We start from the raw sequence: 19,041 nt of genomic DNA on the forward strand, positions 1-19,041 counted from the left end.
CTATGGATAGTAAAAGGGAAAAAACAACATATAGTTCAAATGGCTTCCTTGTTAAGAGACACTGATCTGAAAACATATAGGAACCAAGATCCTTGAGAGGAAGATGAAAGCTAATCAACCCCTTTACAAACTTATTAGAAACAGGGTCAGAGAAGATCACTATCAAACTGAGCATTTAAGACTGAACTGCAGAGAAGCTTATAAAGAAAGTAAGGGTTAAGCGGATGGTCAAGAACAGCTGCTAGGGTAGCACAGGTACAAGCCACATGACTTCCATGAACAACAAATCACAAGCCTGCTCCTCTACTTAAAAAATGTTTTAGAACTGTCTTTTCAGATGAAAAAGCTGACGAGGCCACTGAGAAGGTGGTGCACTGGGAATTTCCGTAACATCTCCAGAGTATACTTTCAAAAGTTTCATTTCAGCACTGAGACTGGGCACAGACTACTTCTAGGCAATAATGAATGGAGTCTTGCCTGCTGTTGAGAGATTACCGGGTAAAACTCTAGAAAGAAACTGGTGGAAATGGGCTGCAAAATCTCAGTAAGAAGGGTTAATAAAAGAACTTTGAGAGTTAACTGTAAAATTCCTGAAGGACTGAACATCACCCAGAGACACAACGTGCTCTGCCAAAGTTCTCTGTAGACGGACAGAGAACTCCACCCTTGAAATTAAGGTACTCCACAGAGATAAGACTCTTACCCTTACTCTTTTTACAGGAAAAACTGAATCCATTTCACATATTGAGTTAAGAAATCACAGTCAATCCAGTTAATCTTCCAAGTTTCACATTCCAAGTTATCTACAGAACACACACAAAAAAAGGRTAAAGAATACAGTTAAAATTGCTATACAAAAGCTTCTTAGTATCTATACCCAAGGGTGTTAAAGCTCACCCTTTCAGTGTTCCTCTCAGTCCCAAGGCTTACAGTTCCAGCCTTCCTCAAGAATGAGGGAGGGTTAGAACAAGTTGCTGGCATCCTGACGCCTTCACCAGGAAAAGTATGTTCACAGCACGGACTTCCTCCTTTTTGTTCTAAGGAGCACACTGTTGGTGCTTTCTTCTTCTTCAGGCCTGTAGTACATCTGAAAGTTGCACAACCATCTCCCTCAGACCCACTGACACAAAGGTCCATTGTTTGTTACACACTCACTTCACCTAAGTCCTCCAAGTATTACCATACTATGTATTTGAAGAGGGTAAGCTTAAACAGGTGGGGTAATAGTCACTTGACCACTGAAGAGCTGTCAAAATGAGCTAAACCCAGCTCAAGCCAATGCACATCCCAAGTCCCTGCACTATCAGTCAAAACTTGTAGTCTTTTTACAAATACTGGCAAAATCTTATTTACAAGACTATAGGACTTCTTCAGTAGGATAAATGATAGTAGCTGTGAATGATTTTCTAAGACAGACCTCTCGGCAGCATATCTTGCTATAGCTTTAGAAGTTTCTAAAATCATCAGCACTAGTGTCGTATCAATGCTTATGAAATTCTGAGGAAAAACAAATTGAAGTCTTTCCTGAACTCTACTGAATGCATCCAAATAGGCAGATAGTTACTCTAATTTGTGCATACCTTCACCAATAAACTTCAATTACTGCAAACACACATTTTTGAGAATTATAGTTGTTTTGGGTTTCTTAGTACCAATTCTATCCACTAAAACACATTAAAAAAAAGAAGTTGCTGCCTTCAGCTGCCTACTCCATTCAGTAAAAAAGAATGGTCAACGAAAAAATGTTATATTAAGTGATTAGAAAATTATGTTCCCATCCATAGAGAAATGTTGATTTTAATCACTCTTCAAGATACAGCTTCAGGTGATGCAGAAGCTTGCCTCATTGCACAGACTGAGATTAAGAGGCAAAGGCACCTTCAGAACCAAGGGCAGCTGGAAGATATCAATTAGAAAATGCAAAGACATTGAAGATATGCACATTGAACTCAGTACTTTCTCCAACCTTAGAAAAGACTTATGATTGTGCATCTAAAACTGAACCGAGAGAGGCTTTTGGACACTAAGGCATTTCTCAAATGAGGCCATCAAGTCTATCAAGGAAAGGAAGTAGACAGAAGATCCTCTCCATTCCTACTCAATATTCAGGAGGAGCAGAAAGGGACACCAACAAGGCATCCCAGTTGGTGAAAGGACAAACAGCATCAGCTAGAGAGAAAGTAGAAGAAACATAGTAGCTAGCAGACAGGAGCAACTAATATCTTGTTGCAAGAACCTTGTCGATGGAAGAATAAGGAGATGACAAATCATTTTATGGCTAGCTTAATTTCTTGTAGTAAACCTTCCTTTCCTGGTGTCCTGACTGCTGAGAAACTAGGTTTTGTGAAGAAATGGCAGGTGCAGGAGAACTATGCTATGTTATGTGTATACTTTAATATAATTTTAGTAGAGTGTTTAAAATATAATGCGTTGGGTACTTCAGGTTTTTCCTCAGTTTTTCCAAATTTGAGTTGTTGGAAAATATAATTCAACACAATCTCAAACTGAAAAGCATTTCACTCAAACTTCTATCAATCTGAAAGAATTAATGTTCAAGAGCTACAAAGGGTGTGGTAACAATGAATAAGCTGGTGGAATTGTTTTCACTGAGTTCCACAAGAACCAGAGGGTACTCAACAGAATTAGTAAGAGACCAGTTTAACATGCATAAAAAACTATCTTAAAAAAAATAAAAAGCAGATAGCAAACTTTTGGAACTTGCTGCCACAAGAAGTTGTGAAGGTAGAATATCATGAGGTTCAAAAACATGAACAGAAATTCACAAACATCCATAAATGGATAAAAAGGAATAAATGGAAAACTACTTCCCATCTCTAATCCAATGACAGTGAATGCTGGGGAAGTGCAAAGGAAGCGGGCCAAAGAAAGCAGCTAGGGTAGATCGATCATTTGGAGGGCTAGAGGCAGTTAAAAAAATAATACTTATCCATACCACTGAACTGTGCAAAAACCCCATCTGTTAGATACCTAGTCCCAACTTTATTAAATGGAAGAACAACCATGACCAGCCCAGCTTCTGTATCACAAATTTATTCCCCTTATTCAGCCACCTAAAAAAAATCCTGCCATTCCCTAGGAGCAGAAATCTTGGTCACCCTTTACCTTCAGCAATGAACTGTTAGCCAAAGACAGAAGTCACGTAGAATCAACTGTTAATACATAGTTTTTATTTTTGTATTTACAATATTTAAAATAAATACATTGGTATCTAGCCACTCCTAATAAATGCAAAAATAGAAAACTTCCCCTTTTAACAAAAGTGCAGTAATGTAAGTTAGAACACAACKTTAAAACTTATAATGTTATTTCTCAGACTTTCTTTTTTATTTTTTTTACTATGAAAACAGATTTGTAAAACAAGCACCATGATTCACCTTCCAAAAGATCTTCCATCAAAGCAGCATCACTGGCTAAAGAAATAGGGGAAGTTAATATGGAACTGTAGTGGCAAATCTTTGATTACTTTAAATGGTATGTTATAGAACTGTTCTGTCTATTCTTTTGCAACAGCTTTACCACATAGCCGAATACCAAGACAGCCATGTTTGTTTGTTTGTACAACCAAGAGAGCTTCAAATCTGCCTTCCGCCTTTGGCTTGAACTGGACTGGCACGTTGATGTAATGATGCGATCTGTAAAAAGATAATTAGGTGCATTTTGATGTTTAAAACCAAGTAAATCCTATCAAATACAGACTTTTTAAAAAGTAATTACTTCTAGTTGTTTCTACATGAGTAAATATTCTGCTGAATCACTGCAAATCAATATACTCATACTCAATCAGTATTTGAAAGATTTTACATCACATGTGTTTCCTTTTATGTTAATTTCTCCTCTACTCAGACAACAAAAACATTCCAAATGGTAAAGAAATTTTTCTACCACAGTGGAATGTAATGGGTGACTGTCTTAACTTTCAAAGCCCAAAGTGCAAGTTTTGAAAGTATATAAGCTATACAAGCTAAAAAGCTAGAAATACTGAGTGGCAATTCTTTAGATTCCATGGGATCTAACAGGAATATTCAGAACTAAAAGACAGGTAATAATAATGGGCACATACAGGAGTAAGTGAAAGAAGAGCAGTAACACTTAGTAAGATAGAGAAAGAAGGAATTACCATCTTTTATAATGACTAATTTTCTCCCCTTAACAGTATATTTACTATCACTCAACTTTCTTTGACATGCCTCCCCTACTTTTTCTTATTTTGCTCCTATACTTTTACTCTCCTTTGCTCTATCCTTTCCTTTGCGCTAATCCAACCTATCAGTCTATGCTCTGACTCCTCATCTATTTGGAAATCATAGCATTTCTCCTTGTATATAAGCCTGATTCCAGCTTTATTATCCTTAGTGCTAAAATAATTATATTAATAAAATGTAGTTTGAAATCTTTCTACCCAGCCTCATCAATCAAGCAATCTATTAAGAGAACAGACTTTCAGAAAACAGACTGAAGCTACTGTGTTTTTTTCTTTTTTTTTAAATTGGGTTAATACAAAGCACATATTGTATATTACTAAACTACAATACACAATACAGCAAAGGAGTAAGGTCAGATCAGGGTTTCATGTCTCATACTTGACTGCTGAGTATCATACAACAATTCTGCCAAGATGTGTGTCTATTCATTTAGTCAAAAAACTCACACACCCTAATCTATAAATGAAGGGCATTAGTACGACTGTTTTTATGTTATAAATGCATTAGATTAGAAAATACAAATTTCAGTTAGAATTAAGACTGAAGTCCATCCATACAACCAATCCATCCAAGACTATTAGAAAAAGTTAGAAGGAAAGACAGGAAGGAGGTACAGTTTCAAATACAGTACTCCAAAAAGATGTTTGCTTACACATCCTAACATTTACTTGAAGAATTACATGCCTAAACTCAAAATTACAATATCAATAACTTACTAGTAAGTCATGTACCACTCTTTCAAAGAGATTGCCACATCTGGATGTCAAATATTAATTTCCAAAATATATATTACATGACCTTCATGAAATGGAGGCAAAGTTCCTCAGCATACAGCTGCTGTATTCAATTTCATCTGACCACTAAAATTCAAGTATCCATTTGGTGCTATACACTTTTTTTCTGTAAGAGCAGAGTTAGTCAGGCATTATCTGCAGTTTATTTTGTAGCAGTCAGTGGATTTTTTTATGCTCAGGATACGGCTCAACACACTTCATTCTTCATACTTCCTAATCTAAAGATCTATTTTTGTTTTCTTCCACTAACATAACTGGAAAATTCAAACTCCTTCAATGACAATTATGCTCTGAGCTACTATATAGAAAACATATTGCTAGAAATGAAGCAACCTGAAAGATTTCTGAAGTACAGTGGCCAGAAACAGTCAAGTACAGCAGTGTCAAGACAAATGGAATTCATCTGCAATTAACTGATTTCTCTTAATGAGACATTTTACTTTGCTTCAAACTTGTCACTATGTCTGTAACTCAGTCAGTCTATAAATATTGCATGTGCTTCACAGTATACTGCATTAGTTTCAGGTGGTATTTCTGACAGTCAGGTATGACTGAAGACTATTTCAATGACAGTCAAACTGATGATGTCCTCCAAACACAATAGCAGCAACAGGTAAGTTCAAAAGGAAAAGAATGGATAAGCCTTATCTAAGCCACAGTAACCAGGTCTACTGGCAATGAACGGTGACTCCTGAAACCCAGAATGGGAGCTACTGGAAACAAAAACAATTATTCACAAACAAAAGTTTTACCTTTTAGTACTATTTGAAATATCCGCTAGCTCTACAATTAGCCTATTTCAGATGGCTTCTGAAAGTAACATAAGTATCTTAATTTTCAAACTTCTTTTACATACGCATAACCTCATAGTCCTTCCAGAAACAGAACATAACTTTAACTTTGAACATTTATGAAGTGTTTTAATGTTTCACATGTATCTTTAAATCATTTGAAAGTCATCTTGTTAAAGATGCTCAGCTTTGCAGTACAAATCACTGTCAAATAGAACTCCTCTTTTGAATGCAACTTCCAGACACAAATCCTTTCTATTCTTTGCAAGACTTATACTAGCTAAATGATTCCTCTAGGGTTAACAGGATTTATGTTTTGAAGTATTTGGTGATGACTTAAAATTCCTTACTCTTTTCGCTGCAGTTTTGGCTGCAGAATACTGTACTTGGATTAAGTCAGTTACTATTTTCAGCTAAGCCAACTATGGAAAAAGAAGGAGCACTGTTTGGTACTTGTGAACACACAACCAGTTGAATAAAAACTGGCAAATCACTGCACCCACTTCTGAAGGCTAATCTCTTGATTTTAAATATAACAATCTCCAATGAACTTGATTACTCAGGATTACTTTCAAATCTAACTCTGAAAACAGTGTGCAACAGATCATGGCTTTACTATATAACAAAGTCCAAAAGTGTAGCTAGGCAATAGTTAATATTTTTATACTCTTATTTACAGACTAAACATTCAAGCTCCTGCAAACAGTTTTCTTCAGTTACTTCTGAACATTAGCATGCTCAGTTAACCTAACCTAATTGGCTTTCTTTAAATTCTCGACACTGTTCATAAACCTGAAATAAAAGCCATTTAAAGAAATTTTTAGAAGTATCTCTCCAAGTCAAGTAACTCTTCCATGCTTTATGTTCTCAAGACAGAAAGCTTTTTCAGAGAATTGTGCTGACTTTCAGGTAAAACAATTAGAGAAAAAAATCTGGAAAAGGTCAGCATTTTCAGCTGGAGCAAAAACAGTTAAAGTTGCTAGAATAAAGATTATAGAAAGTTATTAAATGGTACAATGTATTCACTTGACACCATTTATAAGTGATCCGTGTAATTTTAACTTACTGCTAACTCTACTTTGGGTAAAAGCAACTGAGTTTACCATCTCTCACAGAAAATATACCAAACAGCTTGACAGTATCCCTCCCAATCTTTTTGAAATATTTAAAGTGTTTTCCAATGAAGTTACTCATCCTTTTTGGAAGGATTAATTAAGTCACTCCTGTCCCTGGTTTGCAGCTATACAGCCTCAGACAGATCTAGCTGGACATCTTGATTTGACTAGATTTGATCCTGGTCCCTACTTCCATAAAACCCTTTTATGCTGTCTGGTGTGAGAAACATAATAAAAAGATGCCAATTAAGTAGAAAGACTGGAAAAAATACCTAAGCAGAGTTATGACATTTTGCACAGATGTGCCACTAACAGACAGGAAATTAGATTAGGAGTCGGAGGATCTTGTTCCATTTATGATTTTTGTCGCATAATTTCTCTTCTATGTACAGTCAGTTTCTATTCTATACACACTTAGTTTCACTGTATTTAAAATTCCGACATGTTGAAACACCAAGAATGTGTGCTGGATGACTTTTAATGCAAACAGCTGCATTCTATCTTTGTGACAATCCCACTGCTACAGCTAAATGACCAAGATACTTTTTTCCTGAAGCCATGACTAATGCAACTGTCAAATACTTTTTGTAATAAAATCCAATCATCTTTGGATTTGATTTTTGAAGGGATCATCATCACCGAGTTGAATATTCCTTTTATGCAGGTAATATGCTGAAATACTTGGTATGACCGGGCAATTCTGCTGGCTACTCAAACCTGGTATTAGGTGCAGTTCTGCAGGACTGTCAAATTAGAAGTATGATGAAGGCAATTTGCTTGGTCTGTTGCGCAGAAAGTATATATGGAAAGAGTGACTTGATTGTGCACAGCACGCCAAATGGTTAAATGAAGCATTAGGCTTAGCATTAAAAGCAGCAGCACTGTTAGAAGCAATTTACAGGAAAGAAATTGGCAGATGGAGAAATAACTGTGTGGGCTCATTCTGCTTCTAACTAAGATTACAAAGCACAGCTTTAGCAAAAAACAAATATTTAACTAGAGAGCTGGAATACTGGATATTTATAGCTACATTTTAGCACTGTACATATACAGAAGATATTTACTTTACTCAATTACTTGGGGGTTTTTTGTTTGTTTGTTTTGTTATGCAAGAACAATGTTAGCACAGGCACTACTCACCTTAGAGAGTATTTCAAGTGCTTGATGTAGAAAGGTTCTCCAGGACTTACAAATCTCAGCTGTAATTTAATACAAAATACTTTAAAAACTCCACTACATCTAAAACCATCATATTAAATTTACCACATGCTTAAGATTAATCATGTAATTTACAAATATAGCTTTAGACAGACACAGGATTTAAAAATAAAACATGCCCAGATTTGTGCATAATAAATATATATATATATATATATATTGCAGGATGTTTTAACAAAGTTAACAAAAAAGCCATAAGGCTAATAATAAATCCATGTGAACCACAACCTATTTTTTCAGTTGCAAATAGGTTAGAAGTCCTCAGCAGTTCAGAGTCAAGAGAAAATAAAATTAAAAAAATTACAAGAGAACAAAAAAATTCTTCAAATAGGACCAAAAATTATTCTTCAAAAATAGCTATTAATATTGACTTTTGAAACTAACAAGTTAAGAGGTTCATATGATTGCAATCTATCAGAAGTAAAACAACAAAAAAAGTGCAATTGACCCATTTGAAGGGCTTTCAAAAATACATATGAAAATCCATCAAACTTACAAAGTGTGTCGTGAAAGAATTATTCCGCAAGTTAACCTTTAATGTGCGTGACTCCCCAACTCTGGTTGGTGGAAACGTGTACAGGTCTTCCGGTGCATACAATCCTCGAATTATCCTATTTTGTCTGATTTTGAAAAGGAATTTAAGATATTAAGATTTCCTACTTACATAGTCTCAGTATATTGATTCTATACTTCAAGACAATACTCGTATTTTCTGATGATACTAAATTAAATAAAGAGGGGGAAAAATCATCCTGAAGTCTTAATGCCATCTTTAACAAAAAGATTTTATTCTCTTGATACCCACATCATCCCACAGCATAAGACCTGGAGAGCCACCCTACACTGAAAAGCAGCATGATTAAGAATGTAGTACAGTGGTCTTTTGCACAGGCAACTTCAACATATCGTAGAGTTTCCAGAAGGGTACAGTGTGCAAGAGATTTTACTGCTATAACAACAAATCATAGTTAGGCTACTTAGGAACCCAGCTGGAAGGAAAAAGTATGGGAAAATGTTTGTGAATAAAAAAGCCATTAAGTAGTTTGCCAGATATGTTTCTGCAGCTATTTACTGTTTAATAAGGAATAATTGGGATTGGAAGGGACCCTCAGGCGGTCTCTAGTCCAAACTCTTGCTCCAAGCAGGGTTAGCTCTGAGGTCATACTAGGTTGTTCAGGGCTTTGTCTTGCTGGGTCTTGAAAGCCTCGAAGGACAGAGACTGCATAGCCTGTGTAGGCAACCTGTTCCACTGTCTAACTAACCTCATGGTGAAGGGTTTTTTTTTTTGGTTTTTTTTTTTTTTTTTTTTTTTTTTTTTTTTTTTTTTTTTTTAAACCCATTCTATCCAGCTGGAACCTCTCATTTCAAAATTTATGCCTATACCTACCCTGCTTTAACTGTAGATGCTTCAGAGTAAGCTCTCCTTTCTGGTATAGGTGGAAGCTCAGTTTCTGTGAGGGCATCTGTGGAAGCTTTCAAAATTAAAGTTTTATTTTCTGTTTTAGTACCCTGTTGGCAAAAATAAAGAAGCCTTTAACATTTGCACTTAAAATTTTAATATTTAAGCATTTAAACAATTTCTCTTGTCTAAATTAAATTTTTATATTTATAGTATAATCTTTCCAGAAGAGTAGAGTCTAGATAATTGTGGCAGACACAATGATTTGGGAAGACTACTGTAATGTGTTCATGTCTTACAAATACTCTATCTGTTACAAGCCAGTCTGCAACAAACTAGCAGCGCAGATGGAGACCTGAGACTGCTGCTAACAATGAAAATTTTATTAAAAAACCTTCTCAGTATCTCTGCAGATCTTCAGCCCGTATGCCTCAAGAGCAGCAAAGTCAGCAACGCAACTGCTCAGAAAGGAGGAAGGGATAAGTCATCATTATAGCTTGAACTCTAACAAAAGCAGAAAGCTTTGTAATGGTTTTGCATTATGAACAATACATCCTTATCTCCAAAGGAAGAACTCTACAGAGAAACAGAATCTGATAATGGATTATATTGTAACTCCTACATTCTGCAATTCAGCTGTAATATTTACCATTGTTACACCAGTAGGGACCTACATTCAGCATACTCACTAACACAAGGCAACTAGATCATCCTAAGAGAATGCTTTGCCAGATACACAATTTCAAATTCTGCATTGTCTGACATGGCTAGACAGATACTGTTTGATACCCCTGGGTCACAGTATCTTGACAAAGTCAAAGAATCTGGGAATTCCGTACACTCAGTCATACAACATTGTCTCAAATTTTTCAAAAGCAGCTGACATTCTAGACAAGCAACTGATTCCCTTACACTGGAAAGGTTAAAAAAGATTCATCTTCAATAGAACTGGTATTTGACAAATGTGTCTTATAGACACTAATTTCTTTTACTGAGAGCTTCTAATCAGTCTGATAGAAGTAGCAGCAGCCAAGTTATCTTAATTTTTAAAGAATACTCTTTAGTTGCAAATAACCCATGAATTACAGTAGAATCCAATATGTAAAAACAAGGAAGGTTTTGCATGTATCTCTTGCTTCAAGAGATTTTAAGGCAAAAATAATGAGTGCCATATCTCACTGTAACCATTCAAATTCTAATTTATCAATAAGGCAAGCTTACTCCATGAGAACGAGACACATTATTGAAAACTATCAAAGGTTCTCCCCAGTCTTTACAATGGCATTGACTACTGCATCATTTAACTGACACTCCTATTTATTGATCTTTCCCATTTCAAATGAGAGCAGTATATTAACATTGTCCAAATGGTTATATTTAAGTGCCTTTGTTCTAAAGAAACCTCAGGAGCATATGAATAAAACCAGTGTCTATTTAGCCTTAAAATCGGAATTTTTTGTTCACTGAGCTTAGAAAAGTTTTCTTTCTCTGCTTCTCTTGATCCTGGAATAAACAAAACGAAACAAAGCTTCTAGACTGCTGATAATAGTTTTTAATTTACATGGCTTATCTTCTTTACCTATGCAACTTTAATATATCATTTTGAGCTGTCCTTTTGGGAATTTCTTAGTGAATATCTAAGACCAGATACTGTTTACCAAGATTTCTGATTTGATTCCTATGTTATGCAGTTAACGTTTGTTCAGACTATCACAGGGGTTCACTTTTATACAATCCTCAACTGTTCTACATGACAGAGGAGAAATCAGAACAACTTAGGTCCTGCCTCAATCTTCTGGCAGGTTCTTATTGATTCAATCAGTTTCATCCAAAGGGACCAATAATTAGACCAAAATAATTTAGARTTGTCATGCACAGTGGTAATGTCATTGATTTAAGAACGCTCATTCTTAAATCAGTGAGATACCTAGTAACAGCCTAATCAATGTTTTTTAGGATAAGAAAAAAAATTAATTTGAATAACCAGTACTAAGACTGGGAGGGGCTAAAAGTGCATACAAAATTCCTCCTTCCATTGTCTCTAGGAGGAATTTTGTAGAGACAAACCCTTCTGAGCTGCTGACTATGTTTTCTAATGATGGGGGACTACAAATGCACGTAGAGCATGATCAAAGTCACAGTTAACTGGTTTAGCTTTAAGGAAAAAAATAAATACAGTATCGCTGATTTTCCTAACTTCATGTCATTCTTTTAGTTCTTTCTTAAGCTCTTTCAAATTTTGCATTTCTTCTGAAGTGGTCCTACAAATAAATACTACTCGATCACTATGACTGTCAGTCTTCCCACTTTATTTTATCAAGAGTCACATTAACCATAGCAATAGCCCCCTTTGCCTCACAAACCCAGCAAGATTCAAGCCCTTTTCAAAGGTGTAGTAATACAGTCTAAACTCTTGATCCCTGGGACATAGGAGATTACAATTAACTTGTCTTCTCAACTAGAAGTGGACCTGATTAAAAAAAAGCAAAAATCTAAATTAAATAATCTGTGTTGACTCCTCTTGTAAACATATTTATATGTTTACATATAAACATATGTAAAGGTGTTCATAATTCCTTACCTATTTGATTAAGGAAATACTTCATTTTCAGCTCTGACTTTTTCAAAGTGATCTTGACATTTTTCAAATATTTTCTACAAAATTTTTCCCATATGTATAAGATGTTCGAAAGAACTAATTGCTAACAGCTTTGAAAAATAAAGAACAACAAATTTGACATGCTGGTTCATAAACATCAACATCAAGTTGTGCTGCTCAAATATTTACACAACTTTGGCACCTAGTCGCTCTCAGAAGTGAAGTACTTTTAACTAGATTTCTGATGAAAAACTCAAAAAATTAGATAAAAGCTTAATAAAAACCCTGATAAACACAAACTGCACAGGTCTTCCCAAGTCACCTTTTCGGGTGGAAAACAACTGGGAAAAACAAGCCTCATATGCAAAGGTTGCTTTCTCACGGAGGTAAGAGGCACGGGCAACCAGAGCAAGTAAGATTCTTACTACTGAAACAGGCTTGGTTCTCTAAAGAAAGATCTCAAATCAAAGTTTTTTTAAAAAAAACTTTTTTTTCTCAGCACAAAGTTAGAGCAGAGGAACAATAGGAGAGGTGAAGGGGAGCTTCAACTGCTCCTATGAATAACACTTAAAAAAATGTGCTGTTATACTGATCTATACTTATAGGATGATCTTTTGGGATGTCTGACAGTTTCAAGATTTTACTTTTTTTGGCCTGGTAATTTTGCATGTCTTTCTCTTACAAAAGAGATAAGGGAGACTTTGGAAGTAGGTCAGGAACAGTACTGCATTACTCAATGCAACAATCTTCACATAGATGGATCCATAAGTGCTATTGGCCCAAGCTTAATTCCCTCCTTCCTCCCTTCACCCATTTTTATCCTGAATTTCTGCTTTCTTCTCTATTCAAAAGATCCTAAGAAAAGTTTAATTAAATATTTTCATCATTGTTTTTGATACTCTTATAATGTGCAAACACACACTTAAAGCAAGTCAGTCCCTTCCTACATAGACTGAATGGAGAGTTCAAAAAAGTGAGCCTAAAGTCATATCAGATGCACTGATTAAATAATGATTTATTGTACCGAAACATTCATTTCTAACAAGCATGCTAGGACTAAAATGAGCATCAAAAATGAACAGAAAAATACTAGTTCTTTCCRTATCAACTACATAATGAATTCAGTAAAACTCTGTATCACTTTTCCACATTAAAAAAGTATTATCAATGTAGTTAATACAAATTAAGGATAACAGAATAATGTTAAATATAGAAATGCTCAGAAAAAAAAATCAGAAATACATCTGTATCTCCCAAATATATGTTTAGGGCTTCCAAGACTGTATTGGTATGTATTACAACAAAGGTCAGGTACTTTGCTACAATTCTTTGTAGCATGGCATATTTAATGTCTGATATAAACAAATCTGCCCATACAGAAACAATTCCCAGAAAAGGTAAGAATCTTCTCCATTTTCTTTGAAGAGAAAGCAAAATCATGCATCTTGCATGGCAAAAGAAAATGCGTCATCACATATGCAAGATGAGAAAGGTATTTTTCTAAGATAAGAAAAACAGTACATTTAAGCTTGAGATAAAAGTATTATAAGATTTTTTTCAAAATATTCTGGGGCATATCAGAGACAATACTGTATATTTACCTTAAGATACTTATAAGGAATTTTCACCCAGGAGAGAGTTGTTATATTTATATACTTACTGCTCCAGAAAGCTGAAATCTTAATTTGTGTTTCCTATGTGGTTTTTCAACTGGGTAACACTCAAGGTCCCAGAACTGGGAGTAATCTCCTCTATCTCTGGGTAGAAAGAGTAAAGCAACCTACCAAAAGAAAAATTTTGCAGAATTTTTTTTCCACCTATATACAGTTAATCCAGCACAAAATCCACACACTAAAAAAAAAAAAAAAAAAAATGCAGAAGACATTACTGTCCATCCTCCTTTACCCTCAAACGAGAAATCTGAGGAAATGAGTAGTGCAAGCACTCCCAAACAGGATTTGAGTTCAGCTAATCTGCTTTAAGAAAAGTCAGCATTATTTCTATTACTAAAATAGGAGAGAAGGGGAGGAGGACGGGAATATGCCTGCAGCTGGAAGGCAGCAATACTTTCATCTAACAGCTAAATTATGAACAACTATACCCCTCCAGCTCTCCAAATCTATAAGCATACTTGTAAACTACAATGCTACTAGAAKGATAGAAATTTAAACTCCCTTGCAGGCTCTGCATTTGAGCATCCTTAAAGGTCACCTATAAAACAAAGGCTCCTCTCTCCATAGTACTGTAGCAGCTTAGCTCAAGAGCAAACTTGCACTGATTTCAGAGTTGGGTGGAAGAAGAGAGAAGGGGAATAGCGGAGCAGAATAGATTACTACAACTGCATCTATTTGCCAGATGTTATCATAGTCATTGCATAGAAGCAGCAAACCATGATAGTAGTATACACCTATTCAGCTCCAGACAACAGCCTCACATGCTAATAATGAAATAAGGACTAATAAACAAACCTGAGCCAGGACTGCTGAGGCAGAGACATTTGTTTTAATTCAAATACTGCTTTTCCATATTAGGAGATAACCAAACTGAAAAGGGAACAAGTTTTCTATTTCTTGTAATTAGATCATAAATTGCATCATCTTATCAATAATCAATGTAAGAAAAGTCACAATAAAACATAATTATTAATAGATAAAGAATTCATGAAGACGAACATCTAGTGCCAAAGTAGCACTTGGTAAGATGGACAAAAAGCCCCACAGAAACATATTCAATATGTGCTTGGATATGTTTTACCATTGTGGCTATGAAACCCTCTACTGGCCAGGAGATAAAATTGTAAGTCAAGTGAAATCACCTTAAGGAATAGAAAATTGTTCTTGAACAAGTATGACAATGTCTTGCATAAGAAGGGGAAACAGTCCTCTTAACTAGTTTCATAGCAACAGAGTATTATTAGATTTTGTTGCAGATTTTACAAAGCATTTTAAAACATCTCACTGTTCTGGAATGGTTGATCTTTCAATACTGAAAAAAATGCACAAATTAAAACTAGAAATCGCATGTATTTTTATTATCTATTCAACTAACATTATACCAGTTGTGGGTAAGCAGATGCTGAATACCTCACACATACCAGTACCCAATTACAAAAAGGCCAATGTCTTATCATTATCAGATAAGGTAAAACTAACTTCATAAATTCAATTGCTATTTCAGAGAATTTCTCATGTAAGGTATTATTTTACAGTTAAGATACACAAATATTCTTGAAATATAAATACCAATTTACCTTCTCTTTTCCATGAGCTTCAAGCATACCAGCAACACGGGAACATCTGAAAGCGGAGTAAGTAACCCTATAAACATGACCACTTTCATCCACATCCTGCAAATGAAGTTATGAATTGAGAAAAAAAAAAATAAATAAAAATCAACCTTGCAAAGGACTGAAAAATATACCAAATCAAGCTACTTTCAAGTGAAAAGATAATATAAAATCCCCCAAAGCAAATGAGTAAGGACTGAAACTATTACCATATTTATGCAACCGTCCTGACTACTGACTTGTAATTTAGAAGTGGTAGACCAACTAGAATACTGTATACTCAGTCTTCACAATCTGGGCTAGAGCTAAAAGAGTTTTTTAATCCTTTTTTCTATCAGTTCATGACAAGAGACCCTAATGATTCTAGCATAGAATCTGCATGACTGTCACAGCACTCAAATCATACAAAAATAAAAACCAACACACACATGGGAAAGTATTTACAGTATTAATACTACAGCTACAATAACTGCAGGAGTGGCAACAGTGTGAATCAGATATTTTTGACCTAAATTTAAATTACCTACGGAGATATCMCATATAGTAAAATCCTTGCAGCACAAGTCTCAAAACAAGGTAAGTTAGTCTGACATTCTGGATCTGAAAAGGACACATCTTTCATGCATATGCAATCTGGAAGATGTATTGGATGAATACCAGCAAACCTTATGAGCTATTAAGTGCTCTGTGGGACAATTTCTGGTCCACTGATTCACAGTCAGGGAGCATATTAGCTGAAAAGGAAAGAAAAACCTTTCCCTACTACGGTTAGAAGCAAAAAGATTGTCCAAGAAGAAAAACTTTAGTGCATTATGTAATACATATTCCTTCTGAAGAGATAGGGAGAGAAAGAGAAAGTGGAAGGAAGAGAAGGAAAAAAGAAAATGAGAGATTTGCCTAAAATACACATTACCAAGGCAGCATTCACTCACCTTAACATAGGGGGGTGCAAATGATGACAAATGCCACTTCAGGTTTTCATCACCCTTATTTTCCATTTCCAGATAACTCCCTAGAAAAGAGGCAGAATGATAAACACTTTAAAACATTTCAGAGCAAGACTTTAATAACTTCTGTATCTTTAGTTGAAAAAGTTTTTTAAAAGAGTGTTTCAAGACAACATAAGTTTTCATGATGCCAAACAAATTCAAAACTTCTAGAGCATAATCAAACAAAACACACTATCAAAATTCTTGAAAGCTTAAAGTAAATTTGGAGGTAAAGTCTTCTAATTAAGAATAGCACTAAAGATGCTTTGGTAGGTGGTCAGGGAGAGAGTGTATTGAAGACAATGTGAAGTGAATGTACTGTTTATGCCAGAAAATTGGCTTCTATAAATCCAGAATATGACAAATAGCAAAGATATCCTCCAAGTCACCACTAGAAGTCTCAAATTATTAGCATTTAGATTTTTGACCGGTATCCTCAAGAAATAGAGGGCAAAAAAAATGTTCTAAGCACTGCTAAATGAAAAAATTATAATGTGAATGCAATGTGAATCATCGCAAAGAACACCATTAGCTAGAATAGAGAACTAAGTACTAGGAAAAAATCTGGTACCTAGATAACAGAACAGCAGTTTCATATAGTGATTTGGAGAATTTTAAGCATTATTTATTAAAAGAATCAAGGCATTCAAGTTTCTAAATATGCAATACAGTTAAAAATCCTCTAAACATAAGATACTACAGATGTTACAATTACAAATAAGAGAAATTACCTGAGCTCTCACCAGATTCTGTTTTAGGAAAAACAACAGTTCTGTTCTTTATTTCCATTTTTGTTAAAAAGTGCATTGAAAGAGGTTTCACCACATGAGTATTAGTATTTTCAGACGGTAGAGCGAATGCATCAAATTTTCTAGATGGAGAGCCTGCCTCAGACACATCCTGTGCAACTGCCTCTCGAATCTGCACTTTGACAAGCTTTAACACAATTTGAAGAGAGTAAGAAAGATTTAAATAGTGAACATTGTTATACTACGCTATTTTCCTGAGCTGTAAGAGAAGAGCTCACATGGTTCAGCTCTACATCGCAACAGTGGACAAAAAGTTGAAAGTTAAACAACCAGTCTTCTCTAACTTCAGTTCATAAAGCTTAAAACTTTTCAAGGACAAATTTTAAATTTAGGAGAGCAGGAAAATTTACTCAATGCTTATCTACTGGTGGGTTTAATTCAACTGCCTATATACAAATACTATTACAGTAACCTATTAAGACTAAATCCCCCTCTCACTAGTGCTGTTTTCCATAAATATTTATAGCTACCTACAAACAGTATTCACTTACAACTATAACATTCGCAATAGCTATTTTGCAGCATACTTTAAAATATTTAACTAATATAGCAGCATTAGATTATTATTCAGTAAGAAAACCAAAATTAATTATACCGGGCAAAGCTATTTGCCAATTCCTACAATATTTTCTACCCTCAGAGAAAGGGACAAGGGCTACCTCCAATACCATCTACTTTCTGCTGTATAAACACTTCCTAAATACCAAGGTTAATACTATTAAAATACTACAAATAGAATAGTTTTTGGTTAACTGGACAGGTCGCAAAGAAATGGCAGAAGTATTACCAAATCATATACGAATTTATGGAGGGAAAATGATTTTAATTAAAATACATAAAGTCGACAGAACTGGTGTCCTACACCTAAAAGGGTATAGCAAGACTACTAGCCCTTATCCAAACCAAAATAAACTGTCACAACACAACTCTCAAGTAATGCATGTACCTTTTGTCCATTATCACAATGTATATAAATGAGGCCACTCCAAGGGATTACTGAAGGTTTTGTAGCAAGTGATGGATTAGGACTCACCAGAATTAGTGTGCTGCTCCTATTAAAAGAAATAGCATTACCCTCATATTAGACTGAACATCTGTAACTGATCTCTCCAGCTCAAGAAAAGCTATATTTTTAGGATAACAGCTAAGTGGAGAGATCTACAGATAAATTTAAGATTCTTAGATACCTGATTTACTATCGAGCTTCAATAGTTAGAAGCATGAAACACTAACAAACTGTACAAGTTTGTCACTTATGGTTGTATAGGATGGAGGAAAGCATAGGAAAACAGTGAAACTTATCCATCATTAACATACACATCCTATCAGGAAATGGGAAGTGGACATATGATTGACTACATGTTTCAGGAAAAAAAAAATCAAATTTCAAAACATGAAATTGTATTACTTAAACTATCCAGCACAAATTACATTTAAGGCATCTTTGAAAATAGTTCCAGGTTTAAACAGCTTTCTTTCCTTTCTCCCATGCAGAACCACCAATTTCAGAGAAAAAAGAAAAGCCTTCCACAATGTTATCAGTGATTTCTATAAATACTAAGAATAGTATTCATTTGAAGCAGTTAGGACATCACACAGAATTAGACCATTGAGAACAAATATATTCTGATTTACAGTGTTCCATATTCTACAATGCATAAATTCAAGTAAAGGAGGGCAGAAAGCAAGCAAGGAAGAATTGCAAGATTATTACTAACTCACTGAAATAAAGGTCTTGATAGTATTCAAACAGAACCAATTAGCAGAATTACTCAAGTTACACCTGAAGAATTAACTGAAAATGTAATTAGCACAGCA

The 19,041-nt window shown here is 34.9% G+C and overlaps 1 protein-coding gene across 1 annotated transcript in view; it reads right to left on the reverse strand.

Annotated features, from left to right (window-relative positions):
- Positions 1-3,228: 3,228 nt before the first annotated feature.
- CEP192 (centrosomal protein 192) overlaps positions 3,229-19,041 on the reverse strand; it is a 74,495-nt gene continuing 58,682 nt past the window's right edge. The window contains exons 36-44 of the mRNA XM_085322472.1: positions 18,170-18,275; positions 17,146-17,350; positions 16,358-16,437; positions 15,390-15,485; positions 13,800-13,919; positions 9,529-9,650; positions 8,638-8,761; positions 8,064-8,122; positions 3,229-3,653 (exon numbers count right to left, since the gene is read on the reverse strand). Of these exons, the coding sequence (XP_085178598.1) occupies positions 3,515-3,653; positions 8,064-8,122; positions 8,638-8,761; positions 9,529-9,650; positions 13,800-13,919; positions 15,390-15,485; positions 16,358-16,437; positions 17,146-17,350; positions 18,170-18,275 (1,051 nt within the window). The 3' untranslated portion in view covers positions 3,229-3,514. The remainder of the gene's footprint in view (positions 3,654-8,063; positions 8,123-8,637; positions 8,762-9,528; positions 9,651-13,799; positions 13,920-15,389; positions 15,486-16,357; positions 16,438-17,145; positions 17,351-18,169; positions 18,276-19,041) is intronic.

Source organism: Rhea americana, unplaced genomic scaffold (genome assembly GCF_003343005.1).
Source record: "Rhea americana isolate MKP2758 unplaced genomic scaffold, rheAme1 scaffold_78, whole genome shotgun sequence".
NCBI lineage: Eukaryota > Metazoa > Chordata > Aves > Rheiformes > Rheidae > Rhea > Rhea americana.